The 24,981-nt window shown below is 44.6% G+C and overlaps 1 protein-coding gene across 1 annotated transcript in view; it reads left to right on the top strand.

Moving 5' to 3' along the window:
- tat (tyrosine aminotransferase) overlaps window positions 1–16,398 on the top strand; it is a 131,524-nt gene extending 115,126 nt beyond the window's left edge. Inside the window, exons 9-11 of the mRNA XM_072279081.1 lie at window positions 1,435–1,518; window positions 1,618–1,716; window positions 16,061–16,398. Coding sequence (XP_072135182.1) covers window positions 1,435–1,518; window positions 1,618–1,716; window positions 16,061–16,210 — 333 coding nt within the window. The 3' untranslated portion in view covers window positions 16,211–16,398. The remainder of the gene's footprint in view (window positions 1–1,434; window positions 1,519–1,617; window positions 1,717–16,060) is intronic.
- The last annotated feature ends 8,583 nt before the right edge of the window (window positions 16,399–24,981 follow it).

Raw genomic sequence — 24,981 nt, 5'->3', positions numbered from 1 at the left:
CCAAGCACATTTTCCCTTTCCCTCCCCCTACCCCCACCTCACTTTCTGCTTTCTGCTGGGATTCTCCCTGTGCGATTCCCTTGTCCGTCCGCACTTATCTCCCTCCTGGCACTTATCCTTGCAGGTGGAACAAGTGCTACACCTGCCCCTACACCTCCTCCCTCACTACCATCCAGGGCCCTAAATACACTTCACCTGTGAGTCTGTTGGGGTCACTTACTGTGTTCAGTGCTCCCAGTGTGGCCTTGTGTACATCGGTGAGACCCGACATAGATTGGCAAACCACCTTGCCAAGTACCTACGCTCTGCCGCCAGAAGAAGCGGTATCTCCCAGTGGCCACCCATTTTAATTCCACTTCCCGTTCCCATTCCAATATGTCAATCCATAGCCTCCCCTACTGTTACGATGAGGCCACACTCAGGTTGGAGGAACAACACCTACTAGTTCGTTTGGGTAGCCTCTAAACTGATGGCATGAACATCGATTTCTTGAACTTCTAGTAATGCCCCTCTGTCACCATTCCCCATCCCCTTTTCCCTCTCTCACCTTATCTCCTTGTCTGCCCATCACCTCCCTCTAGAGCTCCCCCCTCCTTTTCTTTCTTCCATTGCCTTCTATCCTCTCCTATCAGACTCCTCCCTTTTCCAGCCCTGTATCTCTTTCACCAATCAACTTCTCGGCTCTTTACTTTATCTCTCTCCCTCCCGGTTTCACTCATCACCTTGTTTCTCTCTCCTCTCCCCCACATTTTAAATCTACTCCTCATCCTTTTTTTCTCCAGGCCTGCCAAAGGGTCTTGGTCTGAAATGTCAATAATACTTTTTCCCATAGATGCTGCCTGGCCTCCTGTTCATCCAGCATTTTGTGGGTGTTGCTTGGATTTCTAGCATCTGCAGATTTTCTCTTGTTTGTGATTTGATTTCTCCTTCTATGTCTTATGGTTTTATGGTCTTATTTAAAAGGAAACTGGGAGCAGAGGGTGGACCATCTACAGAATGAACTGCCAGAGGAATTGGCTGAGGCAGGTATAATAACAATATTTAAAAGACACTTGCAAAAGTACATGGTTAGGAAAGGTTCAGAGGGACAAGCTTAGACTGTCATCTTGATCAGCATGGATGAGTTGGTTTTGTTTACGCTGTGACTCTATGAATGAAAGGAAATAGATCTGGAGATAGTGGAGTAACAGGCAACAGACTAGGGAGATGTAGATTGATAATGCCAGTGCATATCACTGACAGGAGCAGCCTGATGACTGGTGTGAAAAGGGAAGCTCACACAATGGAAACGGGAATCTGTGAGCAATTCAGCATGTTGGCTTGGCCTGAACGTCCCTTACAGTACCTGCTCTCAAATGAGCAAAAAAATTATCTTAAAGGAAATGATGACTGGATGTTTATTCAAGTGGGAATAATTCTCTTTGCTTCCCTCAGTCCAATACTGACCTTTGTTTCAATGCTCTTGCAATGGTTCCTGGCTTAAGGCCAATCAAACCCTGTGGGACGATGTACATGATGGTGAGTTGGATCAATTTCTGTATCAAGCAGACATATTAAACCTTCATTTCTACATTGCCCAATGAATTCAACCTCTTTCATTCTTTGCTCTGTTTCTAGGTTGGTGTTGACATAGATAATTTTCCTGAATTCAGAAGTGACATTGACTTCACAGAACGTTTGATTATGGAGCAATCAGTTTTTTGCCTTCCTGCCACGGTAAATCATTTTCATGTACTGACTCCAAATTTAGTAAATAAGCTAATATAGCAGTGAGGCTGGTACCTGAAATGAATTGCCAGAGAAGATAGTGGAATCAGGGACAGCAACAACATTTAGAAGGCATTTGGACAAGTACTTGAATGAGAAAGACGAGGAATTAGTGCAGGCAGGCATAATAGTCCATATGAACATATGGGATGAAGGCCCTGTGTCTATGCTTTCAACTTTCTGACATCATCTACTGGTAGTCTCTTGAGCTTCCAGTTAGCCAGGTATTAGATTTCAAATGTAATGGGGAATGAGAAATTTATAGCAAAGGAGGACCGTGGAAAAAGGTGGCATCCAACTGGTCCCTCCATAAGTGCTATTCAGTGATCATGGTTGATCTACTCAACTCCTCTTCAAACCAGTTCCCCACCACCCTTAACTCCCCAATCTTTCAAAAGTGCAGATAGAATTTAGCTCCTGATAACTGCAAAGTGATGCATTTCAGGAAGTCAAACCAGGGAAAGAGTTACACAGTAAATCGTAGGGCCCATTATAACACAGAACCTAGGGGTACAGATACATAATTGCCAGAGAGTGGCGATATAGGTAGATAGGGAGATGATGAAGATGTTTGGCACATTGCCTTCATCAGTCAGAGAACTGAGTACAGGAGATGAGACATCATATTGCATAGCCCTCTATTTTCCTAAGCTGCATGTACCCATCTAACAGTCTATGACCCTATGTATCCGCCTCCACCACTGTTGCCAGCAGTGCCAGATAAGTGTGAAGTGGTTCATTTTGGTGGGTAAAATTTGAAGACAGAATATAATATTAATGGTAAGACTCTTGGCAGTGTGGAGGATCAGCGAGATCTTGGGGTCCATGTCCGTAGGACACTCAAAGCTACTGCGCAGGTTGACAGTATTGTTAAGAAGGCATATGGTGTGTTGGCATTCATCAAATGGGGGATTGAGTTCAAGAACTGAGAGATAATGTTAAAGTATATAAGACCTTGGTGATACCCCACTTGAAGTACTGTGTTTAGTTCTGGTCACTCATTACAGGAAGTATGTGGATGCTGTAGAGAGGGTGCCGGGGAGATTTACAAGGATGTTGCCTGGATTGGAGAACATGCCAAATGAGAAAAGGTGGAGTGAACTTGGCCTTTTCTCCTTGGGTGAAGGAGGATGAGAAGTGACCTGGCAGAGGTGTATAAAATGATGAGAGGCATTGATCGTGTGGATAGCCATAGGCTTTTCTCCAGGGCAGAGATGGCTAATACAAGGGGACATAGTTTTAAGGTGCTTGGAAGTAGGTACAGAGGAAATGTCAGGGGTAAGTTTTTCACACAGAGTGGTGGGTGCATGGAATGCACTGCCAGCGAAGGTGGTAGAGGTGGGTGCAATAGGGTATTTCAAGAGACTCTTAGATAGGTACATGGCGCTTAGAAAAATAAAGGGCTACGTGGTAGGGAAATTCTAGGCAGCTTCTAGAGTAGGTTACATAGTCAGCACAACATTGTGGGCCAAAGGGCCTGTAATGTGCTGTAGATTTTCTATGTTCTATGCTCTATCGGCCAATGCAGACAAATGGGACTAGCCTATATGTACATCTTAGTTGACATGGAATATTGTATGGAAAGGCCATTTTCCGTCCTGTATAAGTCTTGACTTTACTGCTAGCTCAGAAAAGATAAAGTTCAGAATCAGGTTTATTATCACTGGCACGTGACGTGAAATTTGTTAACTTAGCAGCAGCAGTTCAATACAATACATAATTTAGCAGAGAAAAAAAATTAACAAATAAAATTTTAAAAATAATAAGAAATAAACAAGTAAATCAATTACATATATTGAATAGATTTTTAAAAATGTACAAAAACAGAAATACCATATATTTAAAAAAAGTGAGGTAGTGTCCAAAGATTCAATGTCCATTTAGGAATTGGAGGTCAGAGGGGAAGAAGCTGTTCCCGAATCGCTGAGTGTGTGCCTTCAGGCTTCTGTATCTCCTACCTGATGGTATCAGTGAGAAAAGGGCATGCCCTGGGTGCTGGAGGTCCTTAATAATGGACACTGCCTTTCTGAGACTCCGCTCCCTAAGATGACCTGAGTACATTATAGGCTAGTACCCAAGATGGAGCTGACTAGATTTACAACCTTCTGCAGCTTCTTTCAGTCCTGTGCAGTAGCCCCTCCATACCAGACAGTGATGCAGCCTGTCAGAATGCTCTCCACGGTACAACTATAGAAGTTTTTGACTGTATTTGTTGACATGCCAAACTTCTTCAAACTCCTAATGAAGTAGAGCGGCTGTCTTGCCTTCTTTATAACTGCATCAATATGTTCAGACCAGCTTAGATCCTCAGAGATCTTGACACCCAGGAACTTGAAGCTGCTCACTCTCTCCACTTCTCATCCCTCTATGAGGATTGGTCCCTTCGTCTTACCCTTCCTGAAGTCCACAATCAGTTCTTTTGTCTTACTGTCGTTGAGTGCCAGGTTGTTGCTGTGGCACCACTCCACTAGTTGGCATATCTCACTCCTGTACGCCCTCTCATCACCACCTGAGATTCTATCAACAATGGTTGTATCATCAGCAAATTTATAGATGGTATTTGAGCTACACCTAGCCACACAGTCCTGTGTATACAGAGAGTAGAACAGTGGGCTAAGCACACACCCCTGAGGTGCACCAGTGTTGATCGTCAGCTAGGAGGATATGTTATTACCAGTTCCTCTTGTCCTACCTACCACCCCATCAGCCTTCACATCCAACATATTATTCTCTGCAACTTCCACCATCTCCAAAGGGACCTGACCACTAAACATATCTTTACCCACACCCCCGCGCTTTCTGCAAGGATTGCACCTTCCACAATTCAGTGGTTCGCAAGTTGATGGAGAAGATCCTGAAAGGCAGGATTTATGAACATTTGGAGAGTCAAAGTATGATTAGGAATAGTCAGCATGGCTTTGTCAAAGGCAGGTTGTACCTTACGAGCCTGATTGGATTTTTTGAGGATGTGATTAAACACATTGATGAAGGTAGAGCAGTAGATGCAGCGTATATGGATTTCAGCAAGGCATTTGATAAGGTACCCCATGCAAGGCTTATTGAGAAAGTAAGGAGGCATGGGATCCAAGGGGACATTGCTTTGTTGATCCAGAACCGGCTTGCCCATAGAAGGCAAAGAGTGATTGTAGACAGATCACATTCTGCGACCCCTACTCTTCGTGATTTTTATAAATGACCTGAATGAGGAAGTGGAAGGATGGGTTAGTAAATTTGCTGATGACACAAAGGTTGGGGGTGTTGTGGATAGTGTGGAGGGCTGTCAGAGGTTACAACGGGACATTGATAGGATGCAAAACTGGGCTGAGAAGTGGCAGATGGAGTTCAACCCAGATAAGTGTGAAGTGGTTCATTTTGGTAGGTCAAATATGATGGCAGAATATAGTATTAATGGTAAGACTCTTGGCAGTGTAGAGGATCAGAGGGATCTTGGGGTCCAAATCCGTAGGACACTCAAAGCTGCTGCGCAGGTTGACTCTGTGCTTAAGAAAGCATACAGTGCATTGGCCTTCATCGATCGTGGGATTGAGTTTAAGAGCCAAGAAGTAATGTTGCAGCTATATAGGACCCTGGTCAGACCCCACTTGGAGTATTGTGCTCAGTCTGGTCACCTCACTACAGGAGGGATGTGGAAACCATAGAGAGGGTGCAGAGGAGATTTACAAGGATGTTGCCTGGATTGAGGAGCATGCCTTATGAGAATAGGTTGAGTGAAGTTGGCCTTTTCTCCTTGGAGTGACAGAGGATGAGAGGTGACCTGATAGAGGTGTATAAGATGATGAGAGGCATTTATCGTGTGGATAGTCAGAGGCTTTTTCCCAGGGCTGAAATGGCTAGCACGAGAGGGCATAGTTTTAAGGTGCTTGGAAGTAGGTACAGAGGAGATGTCAGGGGTAAGTTTTTTACATAGAGTGGTGAGTGCGTGGGATGGGCTGCTGGTGACGGTGGTGGAGGCGGATACGATAGGGTCTTTTAAGAGACTCCTGGACAGGTACATGGAGTTCAGAAAATAGAGGACTACGGGTTACCCATGGTAATTTCTAAGGTAAGGACATGTTCGGCACAGCTTTGTGGGCTGAAGGGCCTGTATTGTGCTATAGGTTTTCTATGTTTCTAATTCCCTTGTCCAATCGACCTCCCCAGTAACCTCCCTCCCAGCAAATATCGGCCTAATACACCTCCTCCCTGATCTCCATTCAGGGCCTCAGGCAGCCCGTCCAGGTGAGGCAACACTTCATCCGTGAATGTGCTGGAGTTGTCTATTGTGTCTGGTGCTCCTGGTGGGGTGTCAACTACACTGGTGAGACCTGTCATAAATTTGGGGACCGCTTTGTTAAGCACCTCTGCACCATCCGCCACAGGGGTCTTCCCATTAGCCTAACATTTTGATTACGATTCCCATTCCTACGTGTTGGTCTGTGGACTCCTCATGTGCTAAGTTGAGGCCACCCTCAGGGTGGAGTAGCAACACTATAAGACCATAAGATATAGGAGCAGAATCAGTCCAATCAGCCCAGTGAGTCTGTTCCTCCATTCCATCATGGCTGATCACAGATCCCACTCAACCCCATACACTTGCTTTCTCGCCATATCCTTTCATGCCTTGACTGATCAGGAACAAATCAAATTCTGCCTTAAATATACCCACAGACTTGGCCACCATTGCAGTCTTTGGCAGAGCATTCACTACTCTCTGGCTAAAAAAAGTCCTCCTTACCTCCGTTCTAAAAGGTCACCCCTCAATTTCGAGGCTGTGACCTCTAGTTCTGGACACCCCCACCATAGGAAACATCCTCTCCACATCCACCCTACCTAGTCCTTTCAACATTTGGTAGGTTTCAATGAGATTGCCCCACATTCTTCTAACTTCCAGTGAAAACAGACCCAAAGCTTATAAGGAGAAATAGGATGGGCTGGGACCATTTTCTCTGGACCAAAGTAGGCTGAGAGCTGATGTCTGGAGTTATATAAAATCATGAGAGACATAAGTAAATCGGATGGATGAAGTTTTTTTGCCAAAGTAGATAAGTCTTAAAACTAGACCACCATTAGTTTAAGGTAATGGGGAAAAATTTGGAGGGCACCTGAATGGTATGTTTTTCACAGAGAGTGGAGAATCGATGGCATAAGTTGCCAGAGAAAGTGCTAGAGGTGGGTACAATTATGATGCTTAAAGGACATTCAGTCAAGTTTGTCGATGGAAGGATTTAGAGGGATATGGCCTAAATTTAGACAAATAAGCCTATCTCAGGTCAGCATGGATGAATTGAGCTGAAATGTCTCTTTCTTTACTGTGTCACTCTGATCTACCCTTTCCTTATAATATGGCCAGTAATACAGCTTCTACCACCCTCTGCAGAGAATCCCAGAGATTTCTCACCCATAAAACCACAAGACATAGGAGCAGAATTAGGCCATTTGGCCCATTGAGACTGATCTGCGATTCCATCTTGGTTGATTTATTAACCCTCTCAACCCCATTCTCCTGCAACTTTTGACACCCTTACTAATCAAGAGCCTGTCACTCTCTGCTCTACATACACCCAAGGACTTGGCCTCCACAGCTGTCTACGCCATTGATTTACAGATTCACCACTCTCTGTTGAAAGAAATTCCCTGTAATCTCTGTTCTAAAGGTCTGTGCCCTCTGGTCCGAGCTTCCACCAATATAGGAAGCATCCTCTCCACATCCACTCTTTCTAGGCCTTTCAATATTTAACAGGTTTCAATGAGATCCCTCCTGATTCAAGTGACTATCAACCCAGAGCCATCAAGCCCTCCTCATGCATCAACTGTTTCATTCAGAGATCATTCTCCTGAAATGCTTCTCGACCCTCTCCAATGCCAGCACATCTTTTCTGAGATAAGGGATGCATAATTGCTCACAATACTCCCAAGTGTGGTCTGACCGGTGCGTTATAAAGCCTCAGCATTACATCCTTGTCTCTGTATTACATCCTTGCTTCTTCACTGTGGAAGACACTAGCAGTGTACCAGATGTTGAAGGGTGTGAGGGAAGAGAAGTGAGTGCAGTAACTACTACAAGGGAGAAGGTGCTCCGGCTGAACTGCACCCTAGGGTTCTGAAAGAGCGGTAGAGATTGTGGAGGCATTAGTAATGATCTTTCAAAAATCACTGGACTCTGGCATGGTGCCAGTCAGCCAATCTTTATGTATTTATTTATTTAGTGATACAGTGCAAGGTAGGTCCTTCCAGTCCTTCAAGCCATGCTGCCTCAGCTGCCCCACACCGTGATTAACCCTAACCTAATCATGGGACAATTTACAATACTAATTAACCTACCTGGTATTACTTTACTGTGAGAGAGGTAGAGCTTTGACGAGCAGCCAATCCGAACATTGGAAGCTTGGAGAGGAGGGGACGTCAATCAGGTTCACTGTCCAAGGATAAAAGGCAGGAGTAGTTCGTAGCTGCACAGTAGAGCTTTGATCAGTGGCAAGTCAGCATTTGGGATTGATTAGTAAGAACAAATTAAGGAAGGTAGGGGCAAGGACAACAGTCATCATTGCAGCCGTCGTCTGAGTGGACTTCAGGCTTTAGTTCTTCAAGGCTTCAGTGAAGAGAAGCATCACTCAGAGAAAGCAAAGGAAAGAAAAGGTTTCTTTTTTTCCTTCTCCTCTTTATATCTGCTCAACTAGGACAGTAGGGATGACAGGCAGGATAGTGAAATGCTCCTCTTGTGCGATGTGGGAAGGCTGGGAGACTCCAGTGTCCCTGACAACTGCGGCTGCAAGAAGTGCATCTAGCTGCAGATTCTAACAAAGCGCGTTAAGGAGCTGGAGTTGGAACTGGATGAACTCAGGAGGCTGAAGGGGTGATAGGTAGAGAGAGGTAGTTACACTCAAGGTGCAGGACACAGGAAACAAGGTAACAGTCAGCAAGGGGAAAGGGCTTAAGGAGCCAGTGCAGACTACCCCGGTGGTTATCCCCCCAGCAACATGAATATCACTTTGGATACTGTCGGGGTGGGGGGGGGAGGGGAGGGGAGGATGACCTAACAGAGGAAAGTCGCAGTGAGTGAGTCTCTGGCACTGAGTTTGCCTCTGTAACTCACAAAGGAAGAGGGAGTAGAGGCATGTTGGGGTGATAGGGGATTTGTTAGTTAGGAATGGACAGGAGGTTCTGTGGGTGAGAACAAGATTCCTGGATGGTATGTTGCCTCCTGGGTGCCAGGGTCCAGCATATCTTGGATCGAGTGATCAGCATTCTTAAGTAGGAGGGTGAACAGCCAGAAGTTGTGGTCCATGCAGGTACCAAACACATTTGGAGGATGAGTGACAAGGTTCTGCAAAGGGAGTTCATGGAGTCAGGTGCTTTGTTAAAGGGCAGGACCTCCAGGGTAGTGACCTCAGGATTGCTACCCATGCCATGTGCTAGTGAGGCCAGAACTCGGAAGATTATACAGTTTAATACATGGCTAAGGAGTTGGTGCAGGAGGGAGGGCATTCAATTTTTGGATCATTGGGCTCTTTTCCAGGGAAGGTGGAATCTATACAGAATAGACAGCTTGCACCTGAACTGGAGGGGGATTAATATCCTAGCAGGAAAGTTTGTTAATAGAAACATAGAAAAATAGGTGCAGGAGTAGGCCATTCAGCCCTTCAAGCCTGCACCGCCATTCAGTATGATCATGGCTGAACATCCATCTCAGAATCCTGTACCAGCCTTCCCTCCATACCCACTGATCCCCATAGCCACAAGGGCCATATCTAACTCCCTCTTAAATATAACCAATGAACTGGCCTCAACTGTTTCCTGTAGCAGAGAATTCCTCAGATTCACCACTCTCTGTGTGAAGAAGTTTTTCCTAATCTCGGTCCTAAAAGGCTTCCCCTTAATCCTCAAACTGTGACCCCTCGTTCTGGACTTCCCCAACATCGGGAACAATCTTCCTGCATCTAGCCTGTCCAATCCCTTTAGGATTTTATACGTTTCAATAAGATCCCCCTTCAATCTTCTAAATTCCAATAAGTATAAGCCTAGTCGATCCAGTCTTTCATCATATGAAAGTCCTGCCATCCCAGAAATCAATCTGGTGAACCTTCTTTGCACTCCCTCTATGGCAAGGATGTCTTTCCTCAGATTAGGGGACCAAAACTGCACACAATACTCCAGGTGTGGTCTCACCAAGGCCTTGTACAAATGCAGTAGTATCTCCCTGCTCCTGTACTCGAATCCTCTTGCTATGAATGCCAGCATACCATTCGCCTTTTTCACCGCCTGCTGTACCTGCATGCCCACTTTCAATGACTGGTGTATAATGACACCCAGGTCTTGTTGCACCTCCCCTTTTCCTAATCGGCCACCATTCAGATAATAATCTGTTTTCTCGTTTTTGCCACCAAAGTGGATAACCTCACATTTATCCACATTAAATTGCATCTGCCATGAATTTGCCCATTCACCTAACCTATCCAAGTCACCCTGCATCCTCTTAGCATCCTCCTCACAGCTAACACTGCCGCCCAGCTTCGTGTCATCCGCAAACTTGGAGATGCTGCAATTAATTCCCTCATCTAAGTCAATAATATATATTGTAAACAACTGGGGTCCCAGCACTGAGCCTTGCGGTACCCCACTTGTCACTGCCTGCCATTCTGAAAAGGTCCCGTTTATTCCCACTCTTTGCTTCCTGTCTGCCAACCAATTCTCTATCCAGATCAATACCTTACCCCCAATACCGTGTGCTTTAAGTTTGCACACTAATCTCCTGTGTGGGACCTTGTCAAAAGCCTTTTGAAAATCCAAATATACCACATCCACTAGTTATCCCCTATCCACTCTACTAGTTACATCCTCAAAAAATTCTATGAGATTCGTCAGACATGATTTCCCTTTCACAAATCCATGCTGACTTTGTCCGATGATTTCACCGCTTTCCAAATGTGCTGTTATTACATCTTTGATAACTGACTCTAGCAGTTTCCCCACCACCGATGTTAGGATAACCTGTCTATAGTTCCCTGGTTTCTCTCTCCCTCCTTTTTTAAAAAGTGGGGTTACATTAGCCACCCTCCAATCCTCAGGAACGAGTCCAGAATCTAAAGAGTTTTGAAAAATTATCACTAATGCATCCACTATTTCTTGAGCTACTTCCTTAAGCACTCTGGGATGCAGACCATCTGGCCCTGGGGATTTATCTGCCTTTAATCCCTTCAATTTACCTAACACCACTTCCCTACTAACATGTATTTCCCTCAGTTCCTCCATCTCACTAGACCCTCTGTCCCCTACTATTTGTGGAAGATTATTTATGTCCTCCTTAGTGAAGACGGAACCAAAGTAGTTATTCAGTTGGTCTGCCATGCCCTTGCTCCTCGTAATCAATTCTCCTGTTTCTGTCTGTAGGAAACTTACATTTGTCTTAACCAATCTTTTTCTTTTCACAGATCTATAAAAGCTTTTACAGTCAGTTTTTATGTTCCCTGCCAGTTTTCTCTCATAATCTTTTTTCCCCTTCCTAATTAAGCCCTTTGTCCTCCTCTGCTGGACTCTGAATTTCTCCCAGTCCTCAGGTGAGCCACTTTTTCTGGTTAATGCTGCATGGTGGGGTTTAAACTAGAGTTGCAGGAGGATGGGAACTGGAGTGCCAGAACAGTTAATGGAGAGGATGTGGAGGGAGGTGTTGGTAAGACCTCAGACACAGTTAGGAATCAAAAGGTAGAGCATTGTGTGACTAGTGTGCTGGGCTGCCTGTATTTCAATGCATCAAATACCATGGGAAAGGCGGATAGTAGTGCTGAAGATGAGGTAGGTGGTTTACAAACAGAGGCAATATGTAGAGATAAGATTTGTTGAAAGGGATGAGCTGCAATATAAAAGGTGGACAACATCGAAAAGGGTGAATAAAGGCTGAAGCTGTTGATTTTGAATGCTCGCTGCATTCAAGATATGGTAGATAAAATTGCAATGAAGTTGCAGATTCGCATGTATAATGTTGTAGGCATCACTGAATCAAGGCTGAAAGAAGATTACAGCTGGGAGCTTAATGTCCAAGGATACACGTTATAAGTAAGACCATAAGTCCATAAGATATGGGAGCAGAAGTAGGCCTTTCGGCCCATCAAGTCTGCTCTGCCAGTCAATCATGGGCTGATCCAATTCTTCCAGCACCCCCACTCCCCTGCCTTCTCCCCATACCACCCTCTGTCTAAAGTAATTTCTGTGCATTTCTGTTCTAAATGGTCGTCCTTCAATCCTGAAGTTGTGCCGTCTTGTCCCAGACTCCCCTACCATGGGAAATTATATCGAAAGGTCCTGAAATCAGACTGCAGGCAGTTAGGAAGGAAGTTGAGAAGCAAGACCTCAAAGGTAGTAATCTCGGGATTACTGTCTGTGCCACGTGACAGTGAGTATAGGAATAGTATGAGGTGGAGGATATATGTGTGGCTGAGAGATTGGGGCAGGGGCAGGGATTCAGATTTCTGAATCATTGGGACTCTTTTGGGGCAGGCATGACCTGTACAAAAAGGACAGGTTGCACTTGAATCCCAGGGGGACCAATATCCTGGTGGGGAGGTTTGCAAAGGCTATTGGAGAGAGTTTAAACTAGCATTGCTGGGGGTGGGAACTGAACTGAAGAGACGGAGGAAGAGGCAATTGGCTCATAAATAGAGAAAGCTCGGAGACAATGAGAGAGGGAGGATAGGCAGATGATAGGGAAGGGATGCATTCAGACCGATAGTTTGCGATGTGTCTATTTTAATGCAAGGAGTATTATGAAGAAAGCAGATGAGCTTAGAGCATGGATCCGTACTTGAGGCTATGATGTTGTGGCCATTACAGAGACTTGGATGGCTCAGGGACAGGAATGGTTACTTCGAGAGCCAGGCTTTAGATGTTTCAGAAAGGACAGGGAGGGAGGCAAAAGAGGTCGGGGTGTGGCACTGTTGATCAGAGATAGTGTCACGGCTTCGGGAAAGGAGGAAGTCGTAGAGGGATCGTCTATGCAGTCCCTGTGGGTGGAACAGGAAGGGATCAATAACTTTACTAGGTGTTTTTTATAGACCACCCAATACTAACAGGGACATTGAGGAGCAGATAGGGAGACAGATTCTGGAAAGGTGTAATAATAACAGGGTTGTTGTGGTGGGAGATTTTAATTTCCCAAATATTGATTGGCATCTCCCTAGGGCAAGAGGTTTAGATGGGGTGGAGTTTATTAGGTGTGTTTAGGAAGGTTTCTTGACACAATATGTAGATAAGCCTACAAGAGGAGAGGCTGTACTTGATCTGGTATTGGGAAATGAACCTGGTCAGGTGTCAGGTCTCCCAGTGGGAGAGCATCTTGGAGACAGTGATCACAATTCTATCTCCTTCACCATAGCATTGGAAAGGGATTGGAACAGACAAGTTAGGAAAGCGTTTAATTGGAGTAAGGGAAATATGAGGCTATCAGGTAGGAACTTGGAAGTATAAACTGGAAACAGATGTTCTCTGGGAAACATACAGAAGAAACGTGGCAAATGTTCAGGGGATATTTGCATGGAGTTCTGCATAGGTACATTCCAATGAGACAGGGGAAGGATCGTAGGGTACAGGAACCGTGGTGGACAAAGGCTGCTGTAAATCTAGTCAACAAGAAAAGAAGAGCTTACGAAAGGTTCAAAAAACTAGGTAATGATAGAGATGTAGAAGATTATAATGCTAGCAGGAGGGAGCTTAAGAATGAAATTGGGAGAGCCAGAAGGGGCCATGAGAAGGCCTTGACATACAGGATTAAGGAAAGCCCCAAGGCATTCTACAAGTATGTGAAGAGCAAGAGGATAAGATGTAAGAGAATAGGACCAAGCAAGTGTGACAGTGGAAAAATGTGTATGGAACCGGAGGAGATAGCAGAGGTACTTAATGAATACTTGCTTCAATATTCACTACAGAAAAGGACCTTGGCGAATGTAGGGATGATTTGCAGCGGACTGAAAAGCTTGCACATGTAGATATTAAGGAAGAGGATGTGCTGGAGCTTTTGGAAAGCATCAAGTTGGATAAATCACCGAGACCGGACGGGATGTACCCCAAGCTACTGTGGGAGGTGACAGAGGAGATTGCTGAGCCTCTGGCGATGAACTTTAGATCATCAATGGGGGCTGGAGAGGCTCTGGAGGATTGGAGGGTTGCGGATGCTCCCTTATTCAGAACGGGAGTAGAGATAGCCCAGGAAATTATAGACCAGTGAGTTTTACTGCAGTGGTTGGCAAGTTGATGGAGAAGATCCTGAGAGGCAGGATTTATGAACATTTGGAGAGGCATAGTATGATTAGGAATGGTCAGCATGGCTTTGTCAAAGGCAGGTCGTGCCTTACAAGCCTGATTGAGTTTTTTGAGGATATGACTAAACACATTGATGAAGATCGAGCAGTAGATGTAGTGTATATGGATTTCAGTAAGGTATTTGATGAGGTACCCCATGCAAGGCTTATTGAGAAAGTAAGGAGGCATGGGATCCACGGGGTCATTGCTTTGTGGACCCAGAACTGGCTTGCCCACAGAAGGGAAAGTGTGGTTGTAGACAAGTCATATTCTGCATAGAGGACAGTGAACTTCAGGGATCTGTTCTGGGACCCCTGCTCTTCATGGTTTTTATAAATGTCCTGAATGAGGAAGTGGATGGTGGGTGAGTAAATTTGCTGATGACACAAAGGTTGGGGGTGTTGTGGATAGTGTGGAGGGCTTTCAGAGGTTACAGCAAGATATTGATAAGGTGCAAAACTGGGCTGAGAAGTGGCAGATGGAGTTCAACATAGATAAGTGTTTTGTGGTTCATTTTGGTAGGTCAAATATGATGGCAGAATATGGTATTAATGGTAAGACTCGTGGCAGTGTGGAGGATCAGAGGGACCTTAGGGTTCGAGTCCAGTGGACACTCAAAGCTGCTGCGCAGGTTGACTCTGTGGTCAAGAAGGCATACGGTGCATTGGCCTTCATCAATCATGGGATTTAGTTTAAGAGCTGAGCGGTAATATTGCAGCTATATCGGACCCTGTTCAGACCCCACCTGGAGTATTGTGCTCAGTTCTGGTCGCCTCACTACAAGAAGGATGTGGAAACTATAGAAAGGGTGCAGAGGAGATTTACAAGGATGTTGCCTGGATTGGGGAGCATGTCTTACGAGAATAGGTTGAGTGAACTTGGTCTTTTCGCCTTGGTGCGATGGAGGATGAGAGGTGACCCGGCAGAGATGTATAAGATAATGAGAGGCATTGATCGTGTGGATAGTCAGAGGCATTGATCGGTTAGGTAGTCAGAGGCTTTCTCGAGAGGGCACAGATTTAATGTGCTTGGAAGCAGGTACAGAGGCGATATCGGGTAAGTTTCTTACGCAGAGAGTCATGAGTGCATGGAATGGGCTGCTGGAGACAGTGGTGGAGGCAGATATGATAGGGTCTTTTTAGAGACTTCTGGATAGGTACATGGAGCTCAGAAAAATAGAGGGCTATGTAGGTAATTTCTAAGGTGAGGACATGTTCGGCACTGCTTTGTGGACTGAAGGGCCTGTATTGTGCTATGTTTCTATGTTTCTCTTTGGCTAAAAAAATTCCTCCTTACTTCTTTTCTAAAAGGTTGCCCCTCCAGAGGAAATATCCTCTCCACATCCACCTTATCTAGTCCTTTCAACATTCAGTAGGCTTCAATGAAATCTGCCTGCAGTCTTCTAAATTCCAGTGAGTACAGGGTCAAAGCTGCCAAACGCTCCCCATATATTCACCCCTTCATTCCTGGAATCATCCTTGTGAACCTCCTCTGGACTCTCTCCAATGACAACACACCCTTTCTGAGATAAGGGACCCAAAACTGTTGACAATACTCCAAGTGCAGTCTGACTAGAGTCTTATAAAGCTTCAGCATTATCTCCTTGTTTTTGTAGTCTATTCCCCTTGAAATAAATGCCACCATTGCATTTACTTTCTTTACCACAGACTCAACCTGTGAATTAATCTTCTGGGGGTTTTGCAAGAGGACTCCTAATTACCTTTGCATCCCTGATGTTTGAATTTTCTCCCCATTTAGATAATAGTCCATTATCCAATTACCTTATCCAGGAATTTGTCTGGTGTATTGCACCTGGAAAGGCTGCTGACAGCAACAATTTTAGAATAGTATGGGTTGACTTTCCTCAGATTTCTCTAATATCTGCATCATCATCATCTTCTGATACATTAGAAACAATTGGGAACGATGATGATCTCTTTCATTTATTCCGGCAACAACAGGAAGATTTAATTGGAATGTTTAACTTCTCATCTTCCATCTGTAGTGCTTTGAGTATCCAAACTACTTCAGACTGGTTGTGACTGTTCCTGAAGACTTGATGTCGGAAGCGTGTAACCGCATCCGTGAGTTCTGTGAGGAACATTTCCAGCCACAAGAACATTACAGTTCACCCGATGCTGAAGGTGATAAGTGATGCCGTGTTCACTGGATCCTATTAAATGATGGCCTGTGCTTCAGTTTTAACTATTTAATTCAATCCTAATGTAATTTATAAATTATTGTACAAAGTTTAATTTATTATTTATGCACAGTAATTCGCATGGAATTTAATCTGTAGGATATGGGGTAACCTAGAGGTGAACTGGCACTTGTTACTTGTTTGAGATCATTTCCAACACTTGGATCCAGTTGTCGGTTCTCAACTGACAGTATTAATAATGTCACATTTAATTCATAGTATATAATTGCTCCTGAAGCTGTTCAGAAAAACTCCCTTCTGTGCTGGAGCAACTGTTCAAAAAGCAAAAAAACCATAAGACCATAAGATATAGGAGCAGAATTGGCCCATCGAGTCTGACAAAGGACCTGACAAAGGGTCTCGGCCTGAAACGTCAACTGCACCTCTTCCTAGAGATGCTGCCTGGCCTGCTGTGTTCACCAGCAACTTTTATGTGTGTTACTCCTCATATGACAAGCCTTTTAATATGGGAATCATTTTTGTGAACCTCCTTTGAACCCTCTCCAATGTCAGCACATCCTTTATGAGATAAACAGCCCAAAATTTCTCACAATACTCCAAGTGAGGTTTCACCAGTGCTTTATAAAGCCTCAACGTTACATCCTTGCTTTTAAGTTCTAGTGTTCTTGAAATAAATACTAACATTGCATTTGCTTTCTTCGCCACTGACTCAACCTGCAAGTAACCTTCAGGTAATCCTGCACTCGGGCTCCTAAGTCGCTTTGCCCTTCTGATATTTGAATTTTCTCTTAATTTAGAAAATTGTCTATACTTTTATTTCTGCTACCAAAGTGCATGACCATACACTTCATGACATTGTATAACATCTGCCCCTTCTTTGCCCATTCTCCACACTGTCAAGAATCTTACCATTAATACTATATTCGGCCATCATATTTGACCTATCAAAATAAACCACCTCACACTTATCTGGGTTGAACTCCATCTGCCACTTCTCAGCCCAGTTTTGCATCCTATCGATGTCCCGCTGTAACCTCTGACAGCCCTCCACACAATCAACAACACCCCCAGCATTCGTGTCATCAGCAAATTTACAAACCCATTCCCCCACTTCCTCATCCAGATCACTTATAAACATCACGAAGAGAAGGGGTCCCAGAACAGATCCCTGAGGCACACCACTGGTCACTGACTTCCGTGCAGAATATGATCCGTCTATAACCACACTTTGCCTTCTATGCGCAAGCCAATTCTGGATCCACAAAGCATGGTCCCCTTGGATCCCATGCCTCCTTACTTTCTCAATAAGTCTTGCATGAGGTACCTTATTAAATGCCTTGCTGAAATCCATATACACTACATCTACTGCTCTACCTTCATCAATGTGTTTAGTCACATCCTCAAAAAATTCAATCTGGCTTGTTAGACATGACCTGCCTTTGACAAAGCCATGCTGACTATTCCTAATCATATTATACCTCTCCAAATGTTCATAAATCCTGCCTCTCAGGATCTTCTCCATCAACTTACTAACCACTGAAGTAAGACTCACTGGTCTACAATTTCCTGGGTTATCTCTACCCACTTTCTCGAATAAGGGAACAACATCTACTACCATCCAATCCTCTAGACTTCTCCCATCCCCACTGATGATGCAAAAATCACTGCCAGAGGCTCAACAATCTCCTCCCTCGCCTTCCACAGTAGCCTGGGGTATATCTTGTCTGGTCCCAGTGACTTATCCAACTTGATGCTTTCCAAAAGCTCCAGCACATCCTCTTTCTTAATATCTACATGCTCAAGCTTTTCAGACCGTTGTAAGTCATCCCTACAATCACCAAGGTCCTTTTCTGTAGTGAATAATAAAGCAAAGTATTCATTAAGTACCTCTGCTATCTCCTCCGGTTCCATACACTCTTTTCCACTGTCACACTTGATTGGTCCTATTCTCTCACATCCTGTCCTCTTTCTCTTCATATACTTGTAGAATGCCTTGGGGTTTTCCTTAATCCTGTCCACCAAGGCCTTCTCATGGCCCCTTCTGGCTCTCCTAATTTCATTCTTAAGCTCCTTCCTGCTAGCCTTATAATCTTCTCGATCTCTATCATTACCTAGTTTTTTGAACCTTTTATGAGCTTTTCTTTTCTTCTTGACTAAATTTTCAACAGCCTTTGTACACTGTGGTTCCTGTGTTCTACCATCCTTTCCCTGTCTCATTGGAACATGCCTATGCAGAGCACCACACAAATATCCCCTGAACATTTGCCAGATTTCTACCGTACATTTCCCTGAGAACATCTGTTCCCAATTTATGCTTCCAAGTTCCTGCCTTTTAGCTTCATATTTTCCCTTACTCCAATTAAACACATTCCTAACTTGTCTGTTCCTATCTCTCTACAATGCTGTGGTAAAGGAGATAGAATTGTGATCACTATCTTTAAAATGCTCTCCCACTGAGAGACCTGACACCTGACCAGGTTCATTTCCCAATACCAGATCAAGTACAGTCTCTCCTCTTGTAGGCTTTTCTACATATTGTGTCAGGAAACCTTCCTGAACACACCTAACAAACTCCACCCCATCTTAACCCCTTGCTCTAAGGAGATGCCTATCAATATTGTGGAAATTAAAATCTCTCACCACGATAACCCTGTTATTATTACACCTTTCCAGAATCAGTCTCCCTATCTGCTCGTCGATGTCCCTGTTACTATTGGGTGGTCTATAAAAAGCACCCAGTAGTTATTGACCCCTTCCTATTCCTAACTTCCACCCACAGAGACTCAGTAGACAATCCCTCCATGACCTCCTTTTCTGCAGCCGTGACACTATCTCTGATCAATGATGCCACGCCCCCACCTCTTTTGCCTCCCTCCCTGTCCTTTCTGAAACATCTAAAGCCTGGCACTCTAAGTAACCATTCCTGCCCCGAGCCATCCAAGTCTCTGTAATGGCCACAACATCATAGCTTCAAGTACTGATCCACGCTCTAAGCTCATCTGCTTTGTTCATGATAATCCTTGCATTAAAATAGACACATCTCAAACCATCAGTCTGAGTGCATCCCTTCTCTGTCACCTGCCTATCCTCCCTCTCACACTGTCTACAAGCTTTCTCAATTTGTGAGCCAACTGCCCCTTCCTCCATCTCTTCAGTTCAGTTCCCACCCCCGCCCCCCCGCGATTCTAGTTTAAACTCTCCCCAGTAGCCTTAGCAAACCACCCTGCCAGGATATTAGTCCCTTGAAACTGCAAACATTTCCTCCTTTATAATCTGGATAGGGTCAATGATGTCAATGCTGCTTTGCCTCACTGATATAGACTGTCCACCTCCTGAGTAAATACAGATGCAACATAAAATCATTAATCATCTCCCTCATCTCTTTTGGTTCCACGCATGGATTACTATTCTAATCTCCCAGAGGACCGATCTTGTCCCTTGTAATCCTTTTGCTCTTGATACATCTGTAGAATTCTTTAGGATTCTCCTTCACGTTGTCTGCTAAGGCAACCTCATGCATTCTTTTAGCCTCCCTGATTTCTTTCTTAAATGTTCTCTTGCATTTCTTATACACCATAAGCAGCTCATTTGTTGCTATCTGCTATATACCTCCTTTTGTTTTCTTAACCAGGGCCGCAATATCTCTTGAAAACCAAAGTTCCCTAAACTTGTTATCTTTATCTTTTTATTCTGACAGGCACATACAAGCTTTGTACTCTCAAAATTTCACTTCTGAAGGCCTCCCACTTACTGAGTAAACCTTTGCCAGAAAACAGCCTGTCCTAATCCTATTTGCTAGATCATTTCTGATACCATCAAAATTGCCCTTTCTCCAATTTAGCAACACAACCTGCTGACCAGATCTATCTTTTTCCATATTTACTTTGAAATTAATGGCATTATGATCACTAAATGCAAAGTGTTCTCCTACACAAACTTCTGTCACTTGCCCTATCTCATTCCCGAATAGCAGAATTGCACACTCTCTCATTGAGACTTTTATGTACTGATTAAGGAAACTTTCCTGAACACATTTGACACACTCTATACCATCTAGTCCTTTTACATATTGGAGTCCCAGTCAATATGTTAAAATCACCTACAATAACCATCTGATGTTTCTTGCAACAGTCTGCAATTCTCTACATATTTGATCCTCTAAATCACGCAGACTATCAGTAATGTAGCCCTTAACGTGGTCATACCTTCTTTATTTCTTAGTTTCTCCCATAGCGCCTCACTAGTCAAGTCAAGTCGCTTTTTATTGTCATTTTGACCATAAACTGCTGGTACAGTACACAGTAAAAATGAAACAACGTTCCTCCAGGACCATGGTGCTACATGAAACACAAAACTACACTAGACTAAGTGAGACAACACAAGGCTACACCAGACTACGTAAGACAACACAAAAACTACACTAGACTACAGACCTACACAGGACTGCATAAAGTGCACAAAACAGTGCAGGGCAGGACAATAAATAATAAACAAGACAATAGCCACAGTAGAGGACAAATTACAATATAATAATAAATGACGTAGACGTCAGTCTAGATTCTGGGTATTAAGGAGTCTGATGGATTGGGGGAAGAAACTGTTGCACAGACTGGTCGTGAGAGCCTGAATGCGTTGGTACCTTTTGCCAGATGGCAGGAGGGAGAAGAGTTTGTATGAGGGGTGCGTGGGGTCCTTCACAATGCTGTCGGCTTTACAGGTGCAGCGTGCGGTGTAAATGTCTGTAATGGCGGGAAGAGAGACCCCAATGATCTTCTCAGCTGACCTCACTATCCGCTGTAGGGTCTTGCGATCCAGGATGGTGCAATTCCCGAACCAGGCTGTGATGCAGCTGCTCAGGATGCTCTCAATACAACCTCTGCAGAATGTGGTGAGGATGGGGGGGGGGGGGGGGGGGGGGAGATGGACTTTTCTCAGCCTTCACCGAAAGTAGAGACGCTTCTGGACTTTCTTGGCTATGGAACTGGTGTTGAGGGACCAAGTGAGATTCTCCGCCAGGTGAACACCAAGAAATTTGGTGCTCTTAATGATCTCAATGGAGGAGCTGTCAATGAGGACTGGGAGAAATTCAGAGTCCAGCAAAGGAGGACAAAGGGCTTAATTAGGATAGGGAAAAAAGATTATGAGAGAAAGCTGGCAGGGAACATAAAAACTGACTGTAAAAGCTTTTATAGATATGTGAAAAGAAAAAGATTGGTTAAGACAAATGTAGGTCCCTTACAGTCAGAAACAGGTGAATTGATCATGGGGAACAAGGACATGGCAGACCAATTGAATAACTACTTTGGTTCTGTCTTCACTAAGGAGGACATAAATAATCTTCCGGAAATAGTAGGGGACAGAGGGTCTAGTGAGATGGAGGAACTGAGGGAAATACATGTTAGTAGGGAAGTGGTGTTAGGTAAATTGAAGGGATTAAAGGCAGATAAATCCCCAGGGCCAGATGGTCTGCATCCCAGAGTGCTTAAGGAAGTAGCCCAAGAAATAGTGGCTATTTCTAAAGAATTTTTCAAAACTCTTTAGATTCTGGATTAGTTCCTGAGGATTGGAGGGTGGCTAATGTAACCCCGCTTTTTAAAAAAGGAGGGAGAGAGAAACCGGGGAATTATAGACTGGTTAGCCTGACATCGGTGGTGGGGAAAATGCTCGAGTCAGTTATCAAAGATGTGATAACAGCACACTTGGAAAGCGGTGAAATCATCGGACAAAGTCAGCATGGATTTGTGAAAGGAAAATCATGTCTGATGAATCTCATAGAATTTTTTGAGGATGTAACTAGTAGAGTGGATAGGGGAGAACCAGTGGATGTGGTATACTTGGATTTTCAAAAGGCTTTTGACAAGGTCCCACACAGGAAATTAGTGTGCAAACTTAAAGCACACAGTATTGGGGGTATGGTATTGATGTGGATAGAGAATTGGTTGGCAGACAGGAAGCAAAGAGTGGGAATAAACAGGACCTTTTCAGAATGGCAGGCAGTGACTAGTGGGGTACCGCAAGGCTCAGAGCTGGGACCCCAGTTGTATACAATATATATTAATAACTTAGACGCGGGAATTAAATGCAGCATCTCCAAGTTTGCGGATGACACGAAGCTGGGCAGCAGTGTTAGCTGTGAGGAGGATGCTAAGAGGATGCAGGGTGACTTGGATAGGTTAGGTGAGTGTGCAAATTCATGGCAGATGCAATTTAATGTGGATAAATGTGAGGTTATCCACTTTGGTGGCAAAAACAAGAAAACAGACTATTATCTGAATGGTGGCCGATTAGGAAAAGGGGAGGTACAACGAGACCTGGGTGTCATTGTACACCAGTCATTGAAAGTGGGCATGCAGGTACAGCAGGCGGTGAAAAAGGCGGTGAATGCTATGCTGGCATTCATAGCAAGAGGATTCGAGTACAGGAGCAGAGAGGTACTACTGCAGTTGTACAAGGCCTTGGTGAGACCACATCTGGAGTATTGTGTGCAGTTTTGGTCCCCTAATCTGAGGAAAGACATTCTTGCCATAGAGGGGGTACAAAGAAGGTTCACCAGATTGATTTCTGGGATGGCAGGACTTTCAGATGATGAAAGACTGGATCGACTAGGCTTATACTTATTGGAATTTAGAAGATTGAAGGGGGATCTTATTGAAACGTATAAAATCCTAAAGGGATTGGACAGGCTAGATGCAGGAAGATATTCCCAATGTTGGGGAAGTCCAGAACGAGGGGTCACAGTTTGAGGATAGAGGGGAAGCCTTTTAGGACCGAGATGAGGAAAAACTTCTTCACACAGAGAGTGGTGAATCTGTGGAATTCTCTGCCACAGGAAACAGTTGAGGCCAGTTCATTGGCCATATTTAAGAGGGAGTTAGATATGCCCCTTGTGGCTAAAGGGATCGGGGGTATGGAGAGAAGGCAGGTACAAGGTTCTGAGTTGGATGATCAGCCATGATCGTACTGAATGGCGGTGCAGGCTCGAAGGGCCGAATGGCCTACTCCTGCACCTATTTTCTGTGTTTCTATGTTTCAGCAGAGAGTGGTCGCTCCGTGCTCTCCTGAAGTCAACAACCATCTCTTTTGTTTTGTTCACATTCAGAGACAGGTTGTTGGTTCTGCACCAGTCCGTTAGCCATTGCACCTCCTCTCTGTATGCTGACTCATCGTTCTTGCTGATGAGACCCACGGTCGTGTTATCGGTGAACTTGATGATGTGGTTCGAGCTGTGTGTTGCAACACAGTCATGGGTCAGCAGAGTGAACAGCAGTGGACTGAGCACACAGCCCTGGGGGTGTCCCCTGTGCTCAGTGTGAAGGTGTTGGAGATGCTGCTCCCGATCCGGACTGACTGAGGTCTCCTAGTCAGGAAGTCTAGGATCCAGTAGCAGAGGGAGGTTCTCCCGTCTGTCCTAACTGAGCACTGCTGTGACATTTTCCCTGGCTAGTAATGTAACCTCGCCTCCTTTAATCCCTACTGCTCTGTTATGTCTAAAACAATGGAACCCCAGAATATTGAGCTGCCAGTCCTGCCCCTCCTGCAACCAAGTTTCAGTAATGGCTACAATATCATAAATCCAGGTGTTGATCCATGCTTTGAGCTCAGCTGCCTTTCCTGCGATACTTCTTGCACTGAAATATATGCAGCTCAGAACATTAGTCGCACCATGCCCAACCTTTTGATTCCTGACTTTGTCTGAGGTCTTACCAGCATGTCTCCCACTAACTGTTCTGGCACTCTAGTTCCCATCCTCTTGCAACTCTAGTTTAACATCTTTGTGCAGCACTACCAAACCTCCCCGGAAGAGAGCCCAATGATCCAAAGATCTGATGCCCTCCCTTCTACACCAGCTTCTTAGCCGCTTGTTAAACTGTATAATCTTCCTATTTCTGGCCTCACTGGCATGAGGCACAGGTAGCAGTCCTGAGATCACAACCCTGAAAATCCTGCCCTTTAACTCAGCACCCAACTCCCTGAAATTTTTTTCCCGCATCAGGTCTGTTCAAAGAAGACTTGATGGGCTGAATGCCCTGATTCTGCACCTATGTCTTATGGTCTTAAGCAACACGCACAAAATGCTAGAGGAACTGAGCAGGTCAGGCAGCATCTACGAAAATGAATAAACAGTTGATGTTTCGGGCCGAGACCCTTCTTCAGGACTGGAAAGGGAGGGGGAAGATGACAGGATGAAAAGGTGACGGGAGGAGAAGGAGGCGAGCTAGAAGGTGATAGGTGAAGCCAGATGGGTAGGAAAGGTAAAGGGCTGGAGTGAAAGGAATCTGACAGGAGAGGAGGGTGAACCATATGAGAAAGGGAAGGAAGATGAGGGGACCTGGGGGCAGTGATAGGCAGGTGAGAAGAGGTCGGAGGACAGAGTGGAGAATAGAGGAAGAGGGGAGGGGAAGGGATTTTTTTTTTATTCACAAGAAGAAATTGATATTCATATCATCAAGTTGCAGGCTACCCAGATGGAATATAAGATGTTCCTCCATCCTGAGGGTAGCCTCATCATGGCACAAGAGGAGGCCATGGACTGGCACGTATGAATGGGAATGGGAATTGGAATTAAAATGTTTGGTCACTGGGAAGTTCCACTTTGAATCGACAAAATGGTCTGCCAATTTACAATGGGTCTTACTAATGTAGAGGAGACTGCATCAGAAGCATGAGACACAATAGACAACTACAGCAGATTTGGAGGTGAAGTGTTGCCTCACCTGGAAGGACTGTTTTGGGCCCTGAATGGAGGTGAGGAAGGAGGAGAATGG

This window comes from Mobula birostris, chromosome 15 (genome assembly GCF_030028105.1).
Source record: "Mobula birostris isolate sMobBir1 chromosome 15, sMobBir1.hap1, whole genome shotgun sequence".
NCBI classification, from domain to species: Eukaryota; Metazoa; Chordata; class Chondrichthyes; order Myliobatiformes; family Myliobatidae; genus Mobula; species Mobula birostris.
This window is presented reverse-complemented; position numbering and strand designations above follow the sequence as displayed.